Raw genomic sequence first — 19392 nt, forward strand, 5'->3', positions numbered from 1 at the left:
TTATTTTAATAAAAAATATAAAAAATATTTTTAATATATATTTTTTCTTTTTTGACATTTTTATTTTTAAAAATCGTTTATTTTAGTAATAACTTAAAATGTTTATAATAAGATAAGATTTTTTATTTTTTTGTTTTAACATTTATAATTAGGATTTTAATAAAGGAAAATTAGCATTATGAGAGTAGAACTATTTTAAAGAGAAAAAATATGTTTTATGGGACAATTTTGTTTGGATTTAAAAATCGTTTATTTTAGTAATAACTTAAAAAGTTTATAATAAGATAAGATTTTTTATTTTTTTGTTTTAACATTTTTAGTTAGGATTTTAATAAAGGAAAATTAGCATTATGAGAGTAGAAATATTTTAAAGAGAAAAATATGTTTTATGGGACAATTTTGTTTGGACACATGTCACAATCTTAAATAATAACTTGACATGTGTTGCAATCGTATTAATTAGTAACTTTAAAGAACCAAGCTTTATATAATAAGATTTAAAAAATCGTTTAATTTTAATAATAATTTTAAAAAGATGTCTTTTCCATTTTTTAGGTTTATATTTTAAAAAGGATAATTACAATTTGGTTTCGGAATAGGTTTTGTTTAAATTAAAATTACTATGACTTTTTGAAAATTCGTTTTATTTTAATAAAAAATATTAAAAATATTTTTAATATATATTTTTTCCTTTTGACATTTTTATTTTTAAAAATCGTTTATTTTAGTAATAACTTAAAAAGTTTATAATAAGATAAGATTTTTTATTTTTTTGTTTTAACATTTTTAGTTAGGATTTTAATAAAGGAAAATTAGCATTATGAGAGTAGAAATATTTTAAAGAGAAAAATATGTTTTATGGGACAATTTTGTTTGGACACATGTCACCATCTTAAATAATAACTTGACATGTGTCGCAATCGTGTCAATTAGTAACTTTGAAGAACCAAGCTTTATATAATAAGATATCTACATATTTTATACATATTGTTTTATTTTAATTTTTGACAATTATGCAATTTTACATATTTATTTAATATATTTAATTAAAATAAATAGATAGAAAAATCTACCTAAGATTATAATTTTAAATATATACATGCACATTCTTAAATATAATTCAAAATAAACAAAATTGTTTTTATCTTAATTTTAAAACTTAATAAAATATTGATAAGAAAAAAGAAAATTTATAATATTAATAAAGGTTAAATATAATTTATATTTATCTATTAAAAATATTTTAAAATTCTTTTACTGCACATGGTGCAGGAAAACACCTAGTTCTACTATAATTTAGGTGGGATATGTCAGAATACTTCTTGGGAAGTCTTATGTGAGTCTTTCGAACCCTATAATCAAATAACTAAGAAAAAACATTTCCTTAAACTTAAAAGATACATAAAAAGTGTTTAAATCAAGTTATTAGATAGTCACTAAACACATATATGTCAAATTAAAAAATAATAAGATTTCAAAATCTAATCCTAAAAATACCAACAATACTACAAAATATGTTACTAAACCATAAATCAAGAACTATCATGACTCAACCTACATTCACTCATCTATGTTAAAAATAATATATTTGTAATAAAACCAAATTTACATCAGTTAGAAATGTTTATTATTATATGATTTCAATTTTTTTCACATCAAAATAGTTTTTATAAAAAATTTAAATTATTTTAAAGATTTACTGAACGAGAAAACACACATGAGTTATAATGGTAAAACTCAATACATGTTTTTTGTTTGGTCAAAAAGAAGTTGTTGTAATTTCACTAACCTTTATGTTACTTTTGTATTTGATTGAATTTGAGATATATTTTTGTATTCAAAATCAAATTGTGAGTGGTTTTTGGCAATTTCCCCAAAGTCTCAAATTGATCAAAAAATCTGGTAGTTTATGGTTTAGTATAGTACATATGGTCATAATCTTCGGGTGAAAATGAAAAAGTTATCGTCTGGATATCAGCCGCAGCACATTCTAACTGACGCTCATTTTAATTTTTAACATCTTTCACATCAAAAATGTTTCGTATCCAAGTCAGACATGGCACTAGCAAAAAAAAAAACAAAATCGCTCTTGACATATATCCTTGTCATAGTTATATAATTTTTTTTTTTTTTTTTTTGGAACACTCCTTGTCATACTTATATAATATTAAAATTATAGAATAGGCTATTAATTGGGTGGGAATGAGCAAGCGACAAACAAATCCTAGCGCTTGATCGCTAAAATCTTCATTAGAGAATAGAATCGTGTTACACTTAACTTAGCTTCTCCTTTGAGGATTCATCACAAAAAATAAAATAAAAAGCAATGTACCATTACCACTAAAGTGTGTCCCCATGCTAATCACATCATTATCCAATATAATTGATACGATAATAAAAAGTATTTACATTTCCACCTTATTATAACACACTACCACAAAAAAAGAGTAAAGTGAAAAAGTAATAAGATACAAAACAGTAAGAAAATAAAGCATTGAAAAAGTTGAAACATTTTGAACTTTATGTTCTTATGGTCGCTTTAACTGCTACAAAGACGACTCCATGGAAATATCCGAGAATCCAACCCGGAAGCGATTCGGGTTTCGACACGTTGGAAATCTGAATACAGACAAGGTATAGTGATGCCTCCTTCGTGTCGGAATCCATACTCTTTTTCGGATTTTCTGAGAAGCTCACTGAAAAGAGGATGGTTAAAGTAAACTATAGGCACCAAAACTCTGCGAACGTCACCGTGTTTTTGACCCACGTAAACCGCCAAGTGTCCCCTTGGAACATGGTCAGGTTTATATTCGGATCGTCTTGTAGATCCCAATATGCTGAACCTTTGTTTGAGACGTTGGCTCCAACTTTTGAGTTTGGTGATCGGCAATGTCAACATACGAGTTGGTCTGGTCGGGTGTAACCGGTTGTATCCGGACCGACGGATCCGGGTTTTTCCAAGAATCCATCTAGAGACTCGTCGAACCCGTTTTCCCATTACAAACCCTACGAGCTTCCTCATCTTCTTTTCTTCTTGATGCTATAATCTTTGACTGTGTAATCAAACTGTTAAGAGGAAGTGATCAACTGAAGAAGTGAGTGAAAGGCAGATAGTTTTAAATAGAGGACTAAAAATGAGTTACTCGAGTCTATACAAATGAACGGTTGGATAAAGTACGAGCTTTTAGGCCGTTGGATTAGATAAAAACTGCCACTTAAGCTAGTCAAAAGAAGAAGAATCTACATTGAATAATGACACGTCCGCTTGACCGCTAGGCGTTAGCCTGCATACTTATCGTCTAATATTTTTTTTTTTTACTTATCGTCTAATCTTATACAATATATATAGAACCCTAATTACTAGTCTGGGAATGCTGTTTTACCTTTGTCAAACCATAATTACAGTGTTATAATGTGACTTGCGCGAGATATTACTAGTGATTATTGATTCTGAATCTGAGATGAGAATCGATCATAGGACAAAGGCCTACAGTTTTCTTTTATTGTCTGAAAATGTTTTGTCGGCGTTACATGTTTCTTGTGTTTGAAGATGCAGACAACTATGCCACCACACGCGTGCTGGCCACTTGAAACAAGTTTGTTTAACCTATTTGGGAACACTTACACCAGATCAAAACCCCACCATTTCGTTTTAAAAATGTTATTTTTTCTGATCATCATCTACTGTGTTTAATTAATCAGCTTAGTGATCATCTATCTGTATGTGATTTTGTTAAAGATACATTCAATAAATAAATATTTTCCTGAACGAGATGTGTACGGTATGTGTCCTCTAGCTGCGTTACTTGCGTACGCTAATAATGGTTGTGTATATGATATATTCATACCAGGACAAGCCATATACAGAAGTTACCAACATAGATAGATCTAGTTTTGAGTTATTTCTCAAACAATAAGTTTGTGTTTCTAACCAGAGAAGCTTTGTTTATATAATATTTAGTAATCATATTTTTGTAGTAAGCATCTCTTAGTTAAAGACGTTTAAACGTTCATGTTGGATTACAACCCTAAAACTATGGTCAATTGTGGATCAATGAAGCAAATTTCAATCATTAAGAAACTTTAATCCGAACATAGGAAAGATGTTTAATCGATATATGGTTATATCATACAGTCTCGTAGAAGATATAGGTCAAACGAACTTCTACGACCGGTCTGCTTCAAAACTAGAATAATAGCCTTAGCAGGAGAAGATCCAAAGTATCTTCGCAGCAACTTGTTAGTGTTGAGATCCCATATTGGAAGTTTTAACGAATCAACATTAATATATTAAAAACTAAGATCAATTAATTAGTTGTCAATTAGTTTAAATTGGAAATTCAGAAAACTTAACATTTTTAACCATTAATTATAAATCCTTAATCTGACTTGATTGTTCTTCAAATGATAAACTGGCATGTATTATTTTTGGTAAAAGCGGTGAGATGTCAATTTTTTACGAAAATATATATTTAATTAGTAAAAAAAATACTGAAAAACTAAAATATAAGATAAAATTTTAATCAATTTTTTTTAAAGTTCACAAAATTAGAAAGTTCAAAATATTATTTTAAGAAAATTATTAAACTATATTTAAAAAAAATTCTAAGAATATTTTTTTTCAAAAAATATCTAAAATACAAAATTAAAAAATAAATGTATCTTAAATATATTTTAAATTTTTCTTACATTTCATAATTGACACAACGATGATAACAATAACAGTTTCTGAAGTATAATTGTTGACAATAACAGTGATATGTCGAAAACTCTCATCATCATTGATTGCGTCATTTTCAGCGATTATATATTGGAAACGATCATCGGAAATATATTGAAATCTGTAATTGTTGATGGTTATATGTCAAAAAACCATGGACAATAATTGGAAATTATCATTGTCAACAATGATGTATGAGAAAAAATTTAAAATGCTTTTTGTAATTTTGTAGTCTTTATCTTTTTTAAATAATCTTCTTATATATAGTTTTAAAAATAAGAAAGATAATATAATTTATCTTTTTAATAAAATTTTGATTTTTTAATTTTAAATATATATTTAGTTTATTTAATTAATTAATTATTTATAAAATGATACGTCATTAGTTTTATCAATAGTACGTGTCAGGTTTTTACATGATGAATAATTGAATTAGATTAGAGGATTTTTATGATACAAATATCAATTTGATAGTTAAAAGTGCTAGGAAAAAATAAGATATAAAATTTTAGTGCACTTTATTTACTTTTATGAAATTCTCTATATTAGTGGTTTGTTAAAAAAATTTTTTTTACTAAAAATGTAAGATGTTGTATTTTCCTAGAAAAACTTAGTGCACACAAGTGTGATCGAATGCTACGGCAAGTTTGGAAAAGTGTTATACACTCCGGTTTCGAAACATATTATATTAGATCTACCCGATTCTATGATCAGACAATATATATATATATATATATATATATATATATATATATATATATATATATATATATATATATATATATATATATCTAATTTTCATTGCATATAACAAAATTTATCTAAACCCAGAGAATAAAACCTCAGGAGATTAGATGGTTGGGTCTCGAACCGTCAAACCCCCGTTAATAAAAAAACTTTAGTATTAATTAATTTTCGCTTAATACAAATTCTTCCCTATATCCAAAACATAAAATATTATTTTATATTTTTATAATCTTATTAATACGAAAAATCATCCAATATTTATCATCAATTTTGGAAAAAAATTTGTTAACTCTTCTTCGATTTCATAGTAGGTCATGGATATAGTTATCTACAAAATAGATAAACTATAATAATTAATCAATATTCTTTTTAAAGTTTAAATATTTAATACTTTGTATGTATAAAATGTTATTTTAAATAATATTATCTTATTTTCAGTTAGACATGTGATTTGTCTAGAATATTATAATCGAAATATATTGTAATGCATCTACTTATCAGAATTAATTATATTTATCGTTTTAGATTAGTTAGAGTTTTAATTAATTTGCTAGCTGCATTTAGTTTGGTATATATTAGTGAAAGTATACATGATTTGATTAGTTTGGTTATTTTCATTATATGTATATTAGATTGTAGGAATTCCTTTTAATTAAACCCAATTGCATTTTCGTTCGAATCTAGATATACTAAGATTAGAGATTTTAATTATTCTAAAAAATACTATATTTTTAGAATTTATTAGATTGTTGGTTGAAATCTAAATATACCAAGATATATTTATCTTTTAGTTATAATTTTACAAAAAGATGAAATGCTGATAGGTTTGACTTTTTGTAATCAAATCAAACATATAATATATAAAAATTTAATATATTTTTATTTATTCAGTTTTATAAAAACTGTAAATAAAACGAAAAATCATTAGGCAAAAAAATACCATTTTCAATAATGACATGGTATTGTATTTTTAGTTATTAAAATATCTCAACTTATATTTGTTTGCTATCAATTGATCAAAATAGTTTACTACATAGAAATATATTAATTTTTTCTAGTACTTTTCATGCTGCTTAAGATAACTTTAAAAATGTTATTTTACCTTTTTCCTTGTTTGTCATTATTTATTGGTGTATTTTTTTTTAATTTTTCTTATTACTATGAAATAAGTTATGTAAAAGTATCTTTGAAAATATTTACTTTATATAAAAATACTTTATGCAATTATGTATATGTTATCATTAATAAATTATTTTAAACAATTAATCTTATTAATTGAAGAAAAAATCATCAACAAAACTTAGCTAGAAAGTCTCATCATTTTACCCAAAATAAAACTTAGCTAAGGAAACAAAAGCTAAACTACCGCTACTATTACATTATCCGACTATAAAAAATAAACAAATTCTTAATGACACTAGGGAAAAGATTGTTCATTATTTTCCTTCATGAGATACATAATCCTCTAAAATATTCCTACAAAATAATAAAAATTATGTTATTTATTACTTAGGAATATGAAAATAAAATAAATAAATCATACAATGTAATAAGAGAAATTTCATTCATAAATAAAATGAATATCTAAACAATTAGAGAAAAAATGAGAAAGAAACAGAAATATTTAACTTAGAATATTAGGAGATATTCTTTAAACTGAAGAAGGATTTGTTTTATGGCCGGGGAGGAATATTTTAAAGGGAAATAACTATAGATATGTTATGTAGTTCTACTGGTTTTATTATTAGCATTAGGCTACCCTGGTCCGGGGCGATGCTTCACAACCTTTGTTTAATAGAATTGTTATGTTTTTTAAAAAGAAATGGACCCAAAAAAACATTTATGCTTCAGGGCAAACATATATCAGGCCTGGTCTCACCACGATGAATAAGTTTCCAAGCAAAAAGGTTCGATCTGATACTGTGGGGCTCTGCGGAATTGAGATGCTACGAAGAATAAGGTGGAGTCGTAGGAGATGACCCAGAGGTAAACAGACCGGAGGTTGAGCAAACTCCCTAACAAGAGTACCGATAAGGCTGCGGTTGAACAAATTCTCCAATAATTTCTGATTTAAATATGGGCTTTGATTATTGTTTATTTCTCAATCATTCATGGTTTGATAATGATTTCTCTCTTTCTTTAATTGTGAATTGAAAGGGTGAAAATGGAAATTTTAGTATGCATAGAAAAACAAAACTTGTGAGAAGGTGTTGGAATATAAATTTATTGGAAAAAACTTCTTGTTTAGTTGCCATCTTCACTCATGATTGAGCATTTTGATATTTTGTTTCTACTCGTATCTATACAAATACGAGGATGAGTGATAAGGAATATGATAATATATAGCAGGAAAAGCTTTAGAAAGAAATAAAAAAACTTACAATATTATTTTTTATTTAGAAGGTTAAAACTGTAACTATCCAATTGACTTGTTTTGGTTTGGTATTTTTTTATTGATCTATAAAAAGAAAATAAGATAAAATATCCATAAAAAATAGACCATATCAAATACAAACTACAAAGAGGAGAAAAAGTTAGATCAAGCAGACAAACTGAAATGATAAAAGAGAAAAGGGTGAATGTTGAAGCTTGTCAATGGTATTGACCACAAAGATAAAATTATTATATTTTTTCTCTTGCATAAATTTAAATTATTCTTAATAATATGTATTTATAAATTAGATGCTAGATATATATATAGTGATACGCAAATAAAATTTGTTAATATCTTTATTTTAGATTATCTTTATATTCCACATGATTATATTCTAATTTCTTAAAGTTTCTTATGCCATTCATATAGTTGGGTTCGTGCAATGAGCCATGCATTCTGCTTGCGTATCATAACATTTTGATATTCCCGGCGCGTTGTCACAGCAAACACAACGTCTTCCTCTACAATGAAAGGGACGGACGCACTTCCTGTCGAATTCTAAGCCTTCTGCATTTCCCACTGTATAAGAAAAAATAGGTTTAAATGAGTATATGATAGTATATGGCATAGTTGCAATGCATGTCATGTTAAAAATATGAAAATTAAATATCTTTGATATATGCATATTGCATTGTAAGTACATTGATGTAGAGGAACAAGAGAAATCATGATGAGGCACAAGATAGCCAGATGTGATGAAGACATTATTAGAATACTTGTCTAATATACTATTCATTTTTTTTGATATTTGATTGTTTTATTTCATAGGACATACAATAGTGACTATATATATAAGATCAAACTTATTATTCTAGTATCTAAAATGGGTTCTAAATCAAACTAAAATTATTAATTTAGCAAAAATAAATAATTAATCAAATTTAGATCTTTAAAATAGAGCAAGTCTTATATATATAAACAAATGAAATTAAAATTATTTAAGAGTATCTCATAATATCTTAAATAAAGTATTTTTTTCCTCTAATCTCATTTTTTCTTTATTACTAAGATATTCATTGAATTTTATGGATGAAATTGCTTAATTGGTTATGCATTCATTTAATGGTTTCTTTTTTTAGTTTTTCTTATTACTATGAAATAATTTATGTAAAGTATCTTAGAAAATAATTAATTTATATAAAAATATTTTATGCAATTATGTATATGTTATCATTAGTCACTGATTTTAAAAAATAAATCTTATTAATTGAAGAAAAAAACCATCAACAAAAACTTAGCTAGAAAGACTCATCATTTTACCCAAAATAAAACTTAGCTAAAGAAACAAAAGCTAAACCACCACTACAATTACATTATCCGACTATAAAAAATAAACAAATTCTTAATGACACTAGAGAAAAGATTGTTCGTTATTTTCTTTCATGAGATACATAATCCTCTAAAATATTCCTACAAAAAGATAAAAAAATAATAAATAAAAAAAATATGAAAAAATAAAATAAGTAAATCATATAATGTAATAAGGGAAATTTCATCCATAAAATTAAATAAATATCTAAACAATTAGAAAAAAAATTTTGAAAAAGAGACAGAAATATTTTACTTGGAATATTATGAGATATTCTTTAAAATTGAAGTAGGATTTGTTTCATGGCCAGGGAGGAATATTATAAAGGGAAATAATTATAGATATGTTATGTAGTTCTACTGGTTTTATCATTAGCATTAGGCTATGCTGATCCGGGGCGATGCCTCACAACCTTTTTAATAGAATTGTTATAGTTTTAAAAAGAAATGGACCCAAAAAACATTTATGCTTCAGGGCCAACATATATCAGGCCTGATCTCATCACGATGAATAAGTTTCCAAGCTAAAAGGTTCGTTCTGATACTGTGGGGCTCTGCGGAATTGAGATGCTACGAAGAATAAGATGGAGTTGTAGGAGATGACCCGGAGGTAAACATACCGGAGGCTTTGCAAACTCCCTAACAAGAGTACCGATAAGGCTGCGGTTGAACAAATTCTCCAATAATTTCTGATTTAACTATGGGCTTTGATTATTGTTTATTTCTCAATCATTCAGGGTTTGATAATGATTTCTCTCTTTCAAGAATTTTGAATTGAAAGGGTGAAAATTGAAAAATTTAGTATGCATAGAAAAAAAAAACTTGTGAGAAGGTGTTGGCATAAAAAGTTATTGGATAAAGCTTTTTGTTTAGTTGCCATCTTCACTCATGATTGAGCATTTTGATATTTTGTTTCTACTCGTATATATACAAGTACGACGATGAATGACGAGGAATATGATAGTATAAAGTAGGAAAAGCTTTAGAAAGAAATAAAAAATCTTACAATATTACTTTTTATTTAGTAGGTTAAAACCGTAACTATTCCATTGATTTTTTTATGGTTTGGTATTTTTTTATTGATCTATAAAAAGAAAATTAGATAAAAATATCCATAAAAATAGACATATCAAATACAAACTACAAATATGAGAAAAAATTAGATCAAGAAGATAAACTGAAATGATAAAAAAAGAAAGGGTGAATGTTGAAGCTTGTCAATGGTATTGAACACATTGATAAAATCATTATATTTTTTTTTCTTGTATAAATTTGAATTATTCTTAACCATTTGTACATTATAAAGTAGATGCTAGATATGGATATATATATAGTGATACCCAAATAATTATTTTATTAATATCTTTATTTTGTTATATATATTATCTTTATATTTCACATGATTATATTCTAATTTCTTAAAGTTTCTTAAGCCTTTTAGATAGTTGGGTTCGTGCAATGAGCCATGCATTCTGCTTGCGTATTATAACATTTTAATATTTCCGGCGCGTTGTCACAGCAAATACAAAGTTCTCCGGTACAATGAAAGGGACGGACGCACTTTCTGTTGAATTCTAAACCATCTGCATTTCCCACTGTATTAAAAAATAGGTTTAAATGAGTATATGAATACGGCATAGTTGAAATGCCTGTCATGTTAAAAAGATGAAAATGAAATGTTTTTTTATATATTTATATTGCATTGTAAATACATTGATGTAGAGGAACAAGGGAAACCATGGTGAGGCACAAGATAGCCAAATGTGATGAAGACATTATCAGAATACTCTTCTAATATACGATGTGTTTGTTTGATATTTGATTGTTGTATTCCATAATGCATACGACAGAGACTATATATATTTATATAAATATGTAAGATCAAACTTATTACTCTAGTATCTAAAATGGGTTCTAAATCAAAATAAATTTATTAGTTTAGCAAAAATAATTAATTAATTAAATTTAAATCTTTAAAATAGAGCAAGTCATATATATATATTAACAGATGAAATAACAATTATTGAAGAGTATCTCATAATATCTTAAATAAATATATATTTTCTATCATCTCATTTTTTCATTTATTACTTAGATATTCATCGAATTTTATGGATGAAATTTCTCAATTAGTTATGCATTAATTTAATGGTTTATCTTTTTTTTAGTTTTTATTACTATGAAATAAGTTATGTAAAAATATCTTTGAAAATATTTACTTTATATAAAAATAATTTATGCAATTATGTATATGTTATCATTAATCACTTATTTTAAACACTTAGTCTTATTAATTGAATAAAAAACCATAACCAAAAACTTAGCTAGAAAGTCTCATCATTTTACCCAAAATAAAACTTAGCTAAAGAAACAAAAGCTAAACCACCACTACAATTATATTATCCGACAATAAACAATAAATAAATTCTTAATGACTAGAGAAAAGATTGTTCATTATTTTCCTTCATGAGATACATAATCTTTTAAAATATTCCTACAAAAATATATATAACTTTTATGTTATTTATATTGTCTTTAGCCCAAAATTCCATAATTTGCATGAAATCTCCTTTTCTATTCCAAAACTCCAAGGAGACATCTGATTGGTTTTTAGTGCTGTTGAGTATATACGTGACGCCTTTTGTCGAGATGACACGGAGATTTTTGGTAGTCACGAATCCTTCTTACATATCCATCGCCCATCGCTGTAATTTGATGAAATCGTTTTCAACGTCATCACAAATATAATTTTTAACATGACATGCAACGGATTCGTCTTTGTCTTCCGTAACAACATCATGATAGATATCGAATTTTGGATCACCAACAATATCGATGTAAACGGTGTTTTCGCTTTCAGAAAACAAGTTTTCTTTCGTGAAAAAATAGATGTTCCTCTTCAACATGATTCCAGAATCGTTCTTCAATTAAGAAATCAAAGATACGCGGCTCTGATACCAAATTGATGTAGCGGAAACTTCTAGGGATAGAACTAGAGATTCGTTGGTTCTCAGAATACCCGGAAAATTAGGATAATCACAAAGATCTTATTTAGCAGAGCCGGCCCTTGGGCCAAGCCAATGAAACCCATGCTTCCGGCCGCCAGTTTTAAGAACAAATTCCGGCCACATTTTAAAAAATAATTCCTTAGTCTAGTGGTTTGATATATGGTGTTTTTCACATCATTGTATATATGTTTTCTTTTGTTTGAAGTCACTAATTCGTGTCAGTCTAGTCCTTTTTGACCTTTTACAGGTCTGGAGTTAGCAGAAGAAAGAAGAGAAGGTGCCTGATGAAAAGAAGTCCTTTTGGAGCATTCCTGCGGAGAACACTCAAGAGAACAATCCCGAGACTGTTCTCTCTCAAGCGGAACAAGCAGACGGAGTGATCCGGCGATTGTTCCAGACGAATATGGAAACTCCTATTTCGGGATTTTAAGCCCTGTTGCCCTAATCTCTTTTCTTCTGATCGGCGCCTCCATATAAAACGCCATCTATCTATTTTCTATTTTACTTACGCTAGTTTTTACAAGAGAACACTGAGTATTTGCGATCTGCAACTTGTAAGGGAGAAGAATCCATCCTCTCATAGAGAAGATCATCTGAACCCTTTTGTTTTCTACTCTGTTCTTATGCAATTTTATTCAGGATTTATGTCTTTGTTTATGTGCATCATGATCGAGTAGTGACCTTGCTCGCCTAGGGTTTTTAGGGTGTTGAGACATGAGCTAAACATAGATAAGCGATCCATAACTGTTCTTCATTCATACTGTTCTTACTGCTTTCATTAAACTGATCACTTGATGTTAGATCACTAGTTCATCACCTAGTTAACCGCTTAGGATGATAACTTGACATGTATTGAATGAGCTTAGTATCCCTAATCAGCGAAAGTAGATATTAGGGTGGTAAGTGAACTGATCGGACCTGTTCTCTAAAGCTTGCAATCGATTCTCATCCCAACGATAGTTAGGTGGTGAGATCGATCTGCAAAGCGATCACTACCACGACAGTGGAGTGTTCCAGCTGAGTGATCCGAGTTCTAGAAAGCACTTCATCGCGCTTGAATAATTGTTTGGCTCCAATTCATCACCCAATGAAATACCCTAGGCTAGCTCTTGTTTAATTGAATTAATCTCGTGTTTATTTTGCTTGTTTACTATCGCCTATTTCAACCAAATCATATCTTCTTCTTAGCTTGATTCTGAAACTTATAGAACTAGAGCGTAGACTGGTCCTCTGGATTTGAATCTCAAGTACTACAATTGCAACTGTTAACTTGGCAGTAGCAAGGATTCATTTTTAGTGTATCAAGTTTTGGCGCCGTTGCGACGGGGACCAGATTTTTTACCTCTAATTTTCGGTTTCACACCTAGTCTAAGATATCTAACTCGTGTTATTTTCTTTGTTTCAGCTGATGATCCAGGTGCATGACCAGTAGACATACTCGGAGCAACGCACAAGGGCCATTGCATCAGCTTTCTAACGAGGAACTAGCGAGATTGGAACGACAGAACCGTCAACAGCCGAGATCAACGAACACCGACATGGGTGATCATCCAGATGATCTCACTGCTGCGTTTGCACTCATGCAACAGCAGATGCAGCAGATGCAGCAGACGATCCAAGCGCAGCAAGCTGCTGCCGAGCAAGCTGCTCTGAATGCTGCGAACCAACAAGAGGGAGTGGTCCAGATCGGCCAGAGAAACTTACTGCGTAATCTGCCCGCTACGCGATCTGCCATAACCCCTCCACCGTGCACAAGGCAAGACTTCGAGATCAAGCCAGCCTTGATAAGTCTAGTGCAAAGGAAGATCTTCAATGGGCTTCCTGCTGAAATACCGATGGACCACATCGAGCACTTCGAGAAGATGTGTGGTTTCACTAAAGCGAATGGAGTACCACCCGATTACATCAAGTGTACTCTGTTCCCTTTCTCTCTTGATGGGAAAGCTGCTCGCTGGCTTGATTCACTACCCACCGGATCACTCACCACTTGGGAACAAGTCCGAGAGGCTTTCTTAAGCCACTTCTACACGAAATCGAAGACAGCAGCTCTGAGACAGAAGATCGTGACCTTCAAACAATTGGTGGACGAGCCGTTCTGTGATGCTTGGGAGCGATTCAATGTCTACCGCAGAGAATGCCCACATCACGGTTTTGAGGAAGACTATCTGCTGGGAGTGTTCTACGATGGAGTAGGCTGGGAGTACAGGAACGCTTTGAACTCAGCCAGTAAAGGAGATTTCATGACTCAGTCCACTCAAGGTGCATTCGAGTTGATTGAGAACATGGCCTCAAGCTCAGCTGACAATAACCGCGAGACTGATCGCACTCAGAAGGTGAAGAGCATCGACAACAGCAAGATTGATGAGCTCTCTGCCAAGGTCGACCAGCTGATTAAGAGTAACCAGAACCAGGTCTTCATCATGGAAGAATCCCCACAGGATAAAGCAACCGCAGAAGGCACATCAGAGGCGGATCAGTCGGCTGAGGATCAGCATGAAGTGAGCTACGTGAATGGGCAAGGATGGCAGTTCAAGAACTATCACCCGAACCCTAACGTGAGGAACAATCCCCACCTGTTCAATGCCCCTAAACCAGACGATAAAGCTCAAGGGAACCAGGGTCAGAACAGTGGATACCAAAGGCCTTATGGCAATCAGGGAAGAACCTTTGTCCTTAACCCAGCTCAGAATGCTCAGTTCCACAGCCAGAAACAGCCGGTTAATCAGCAAGCTGCACAACCGACTCAGACTGCTCCGCATGATGACATGAAGAGCCTCGCCAATATGATGAGCCAGCTGCTCCAAGGACAGCAGATCCAAGGGAAAGCACTGAACCAGGTCACAAACGATATCAACACCAGGATGAATCATATGTTCAATGACCTGAGTGTGAAGTATGACAATGTCTCAAGCCATATGAGACAGATGGATATTCAGATTGCTCAGACTGCTGAGAACGTGAAGAGACAGCAAGGAACTCTCCCTGGGAAAACAGACAAGAACCCCAAGGAGTGCAATGCAGTAGGGTTGAGGAGTGGAAAGCAACTGCCTGATCTAGACCCCAGGAGATTCACATCGGCTGAGAAAGGGAAGCAGAAGGAGTCGGATCAGCCTTCTAAAGCTGTACCCACAGATGAGGAAGACGCAGAACAACCTACTGAGACTGTTCCGCCTGAAGCAGAGCGACCCGCTGGGGTGGTTCCACCGACTGCAGCACCTTCTCCTGCTCGTCAGTATGTACCGAAAGTGCCCTACCCTGTTCCAGCTAAGGCTACACGCAAGGATAAGGAAGAGATGAAGTGCAGGAAGATGCTGGAAGACCTAACTATCAAGCTCCCTCTGATGAGTGCGATCCAAATGATACCATCCATGCGTAGCTTCGTCAAGGGACTGATCTCTGGGAAGATATCTGATGACAGCGAGTTCATGATTGTCTCTAAGGAGTGCAGTGCGGTGCTCCAGAACAGAAGGATTAAGAAGTTGGGTGATCCGGGAAAATTTGTTCTCTCGGTTCAGATTGGCAGAACACTCTTTTCATGCTCACTCGTCGATCTAGGGTCGAGCATAAACCTCATGCCATATACTGTGGCTAAGCGCCTTGGATACACGGATTTCAAGCCTACCAGGATGTCACTAGTGTTTGCTGATCGATCTGTGAAGTCTCCAGTTGGAATCCTCGAAGATCTTCAAGTTCTGGTTGGGAATACAATTGTTCCTGCCGATTTCGTTGTTCTGGAAGTTGAGGAAGATTCCAATGATCCCCTGATCCTAGGCAGACCATTCCTCTGCACTGTTGGAGCTATCATTGATGTCCGACAAGGGAAGATTGATCTCCACCTTGGAGATATTGTGATGAAGTTTGAGATGGATCAGATGCTCAAGAAGCCGATGCTGGATGGACAAACTTTCACTGTCCAAGAAAATGGTGATCCACTAGAGCCGCATGAAGGAATGATCGAGGAGATTCTCACCGAGGATCCACTTGAACTCGCCTTAGTCAGAGCTGAAGCCGAGCAGAGCTTAGAGAATGTTGATGCTGATGCCTATGCCAAGTTCCTGGATTCAGCCAGGACTATGGAGAGGATGGTGGCGAATCTAAGTCTGGGGGAGAACAGTGACTCCAGCACAGCGACTGGAACAACCGCACCTCAGAACTCGTCTGTTCCGGCAGCTCAGACTGATGACTCATGGAGCGAGCTGAAAGCTCCAAAGGTAGAGCTCAAATCCCTTCCCAAGGGACTCAGGTATGCATTTCTTGGACCCAACTCCACATATCCTGTCATTATAAATGCTGACCTGAACAATGCAGAGACTGCTCTGCTTTTGTGTGAGCTGAGAAAGTATCGTAAGGCTTTGGGTTACTCTCTAGCTGACATACCTGGCATTTCACCTGATTTGTGCATGCATAGAATACACCTGGAAGATGAATCGATGACTTCTGTAGAACATCAGAGGAGGTTAAACCCGAATCTAAAAGATGTTGTAAAGAAAGAGATAATGAAACTTCTAGAAGCAGGTGTGATCTATGCGATCTCTGATAGTAAGTGGGTTAGTCCTGTGCATGTAGTTCCTAAGAAAGGGGGGATCACTGTGATAACAAATGAAAAGAATGAATTGATCCCCACTAGAACAATTACTGGTCATCGCATGTGCATTGATTTTCGTAAGTTGAATGCTGCGACTCGTAAGGATCACTTCCCACTTCCTTTTATTGATCAAATGCTTGAGAGATTGGCTAACCACCCTTACTATTGCTTTTTAGATGGTTATTCAGGTTTCTTTCAGATTCCCATCCATCCAGATGATCAGGAGAAGACGACGTTCACATGCCCTTATGGAACATATGCATACAGGAGGATGCCATTCGGCTTGTGCAATGCCCCAGCGACCTTCCAGCGATGCATGATGTCGATTTTTACTGATCTGATCGAAGACATAATGGAGGTTTTCATGGACGATTTCAGCGTCTATGGAAGCTCCTTTCATGTCTGTTTGTCAAATTTGTGCAGGGTACTGAAGCGATGCGAGGAGAAGCATCTGGTGCTGAACTGGGAGAAGTGCCACTTCATGGTGAGAGATGGGATTGTTCTGGGACACAAGATATCCGAGAAAGGCATTGAGGTGGACAAGGCAAAGATCGAGGTCATGATGAGTCTGCAACCACCAACTTCAGTGAAGGGAATCAGGAGTTTCTTGGGACACGCTGGTTTCTACAGGAGGTTCATCCAAGACTTCTCTAAGATCGCGAGACCACTCACTCGGTTGCTCTGCAAGGAAGCTCAGTTTGCCTTTGACAGTGACTGCTTAGCCGCATTCCATACGATCAAGGGAGCTCTAGTCAGTGCACCAGTTGTCCAACCTCCAGACTGGGATCTCCCTTTTGAGATCATGACAGATGCAAGTGATTTTGCAGTGGGAGCAGTCCTTGGACAGCGTAAAGACAAGAAGCTTCACGTGATCTACTATGCAAGCAGAACTTTAGATGAAGCTCAATGCCGATACGCAACCACAGAGAAGGAGCTCCTTGCCATCGTGTTCGCTTTTGAGAAGTTCAGATCCTATCTGGTTGGATCAAAGGTGATTGTGCACACAGACCACGCGGCTCTCAAGTACCTGCTCACGAAGAAGGATGCTAAACCGCGCCTCTTAAGATGGATCCTCTTGCTCCAAGAGTTTGATCTAGAGATAAGAGACAAGAAGGGAGTTGATAATGGAGTGGCAGATCATCTCTCCAGGATGAAAGTGTCAGATGAGACAGTTCTTGATGTGGAACAACCGATGGAGTACGTCAATGCGATTGGTCTGCGCAACATGGAGCAGTCATCACCTGCCATTAAGGATTGTTCCCGCGTAGAAGGAGCATTCGTTGCAGTGATCCAGAAGGAGTACCCGAATCTTCCATGGTTTGCTGAGATTGCCAACTTCTTGGCAGCTGAGAAAGAGCCTTTGAGGTTCACTGGGAATGAGAAGAGGAAATTTTTGAGGGAGGCAAGGCACTACTTCTGGGATGAGCCGTACCTCTATCGGCAAGGCAAGGATGGGATCTTCAGAAGATGTGTTCCAGAGGCTGATATTCCAGGGATCCTTCACCACTGCCATGGTTCCTCTTATGCTGGTCACTTCGCCACCTTCAAGACTGTTTCCAAGATCCTCCAAGCCGGTTTCTGGTGGCCTACTATGTTCAGAGATGCTCACGCCTTCATATCTCGATGCAATTCATGCCAAAGGATGGGGAGTATAAGCAAGAGAAACGAGATGCCTCAGAACTACATCTTGGAAGTTGAAGTGTTCGATTGCTGGGGGATCGATTTCATGGGACCTTTCCCAGTCTCTCACAAGAATGAATACATCCTAGTTGCTGTGGACTATGTCTCCAAGTGGGTGGAAGCAATTGCTAGTCCAACTAATGATGCGCGAGTTGTAACCAAGATGTTCACCTCCATTATCTTTCCAAGATTTGGAGTGCCTAGAGTGGTTATAAGCGATGGTGGAACTCATTTTATCAACAAAGTGTTCCAAGGATTGCTGAGTAAGAATGGTGTGAAACACAAGGTTGCAACCGCCTATCATCCTCAAACAAGTGGTCAAGTGGAAGTTTCCAACAGAGAGATCAAGAACATCCTCCAGAAGACTGTCAACGCCACCCGCAAGGATTGGTCCCTTAAGCTTGACGATGCTCTCTGGGCATACAGAACAGCCTACAAGACCCCTCTAGGGACCACTCCCTATCACCTGGTCTATGGCAAGGCGTGCCACCTACCTGTTGAGCTAGAGTACAAGGCGGCTTGGGCTGTCAAACTACTCAACTTCGACATCAAACCTGCCAAAGAGAGGCGAACCATTCAGATCCACGAGTTGGAGGAGATCAGGCATCTGGCCTATGAGAGTTCTAAGATCTACAAGGAAAAGACCAAGGCGTTCCATGACAAGCGGATCATCAGCAGAAGCTTTGTTCCGAACGATCAGGTCTTACTCTTCAATTCGCGGGTTAAGCTGTTCCCTGGAAAGCTTAAATCTAGATGGTCGGGACCTTTCACCATTAAGGAGGTCCGCCCTTATGGAGCTGTTGTGTTGCTGGACACAAGAGGAGGAGAATTCGTTGTTAATGGTCAGCGTCTCAAGCCATATCTTGCTGACACAACAATCGCTGAAGGTGTAGAGATACCCTTGAGCGAT

The 19392-nt window shown here is 33.9% G+C and overlaps 1 protein-coding gene and 1 non-coding gene across 2 annotated transcripts; both read right to left on the reverse strand.

The window, feature by feature from the left end:
* Positions 1–2273: 2273 nt before the first annotated feature.
* Positions 2274–3086, reverse strand: LOC108846555 (auxin-responsive protein SAUR36). The gene has a single exon (XM_018619782.2). It carries the CDS (start codon positions 3020–3022, stop codon positions 2540–2542), a length of 483 nt encoding a protein of 160 aa, XP_018475284.1. The 5' UTR covers positions 3023–3086; the 3' UTR covers positions 2274–2539.
* An 11176-nt stretch (positions 3087–14262) lies between these two features.
* On the reverse strand, positions 14263–14369 carry LOC130510247 (small nucleolar RNA R71). The gene has a single exon (XR_008943925.1). It is a non-coding gene; the product is annotated as a small nucleolar RNA R71 (small nucleolar RNA).
* Positions 14370–19392: the final 5023 nt, after the last annotated feature.

Source organism: Raphanus sativus, chromosome 3 (assembly GCF_000801105.2).
Source record: "Raphanus sativus cultivar WK10039 chromosome 3, ASM80110v3, whole genome shotgun sequence".
Classification (NCBI taxonomy): Eukaryota; Viridiplantae; Streptophyta; class Magnoliopsida; order Brassicales; family Brassicaceae; genus Raphanus; species Raphanus sativus.

Excerpts from the sequence above, each read along its gene's own strand:
- LOC108846555 (XM_018619782.2), bottom strand. The coding sequence starts at position 3,022 with ATGAGGAAGCTCGTAGGGTTTGTAATGGGAAAACGGGTTCGACGAGTC.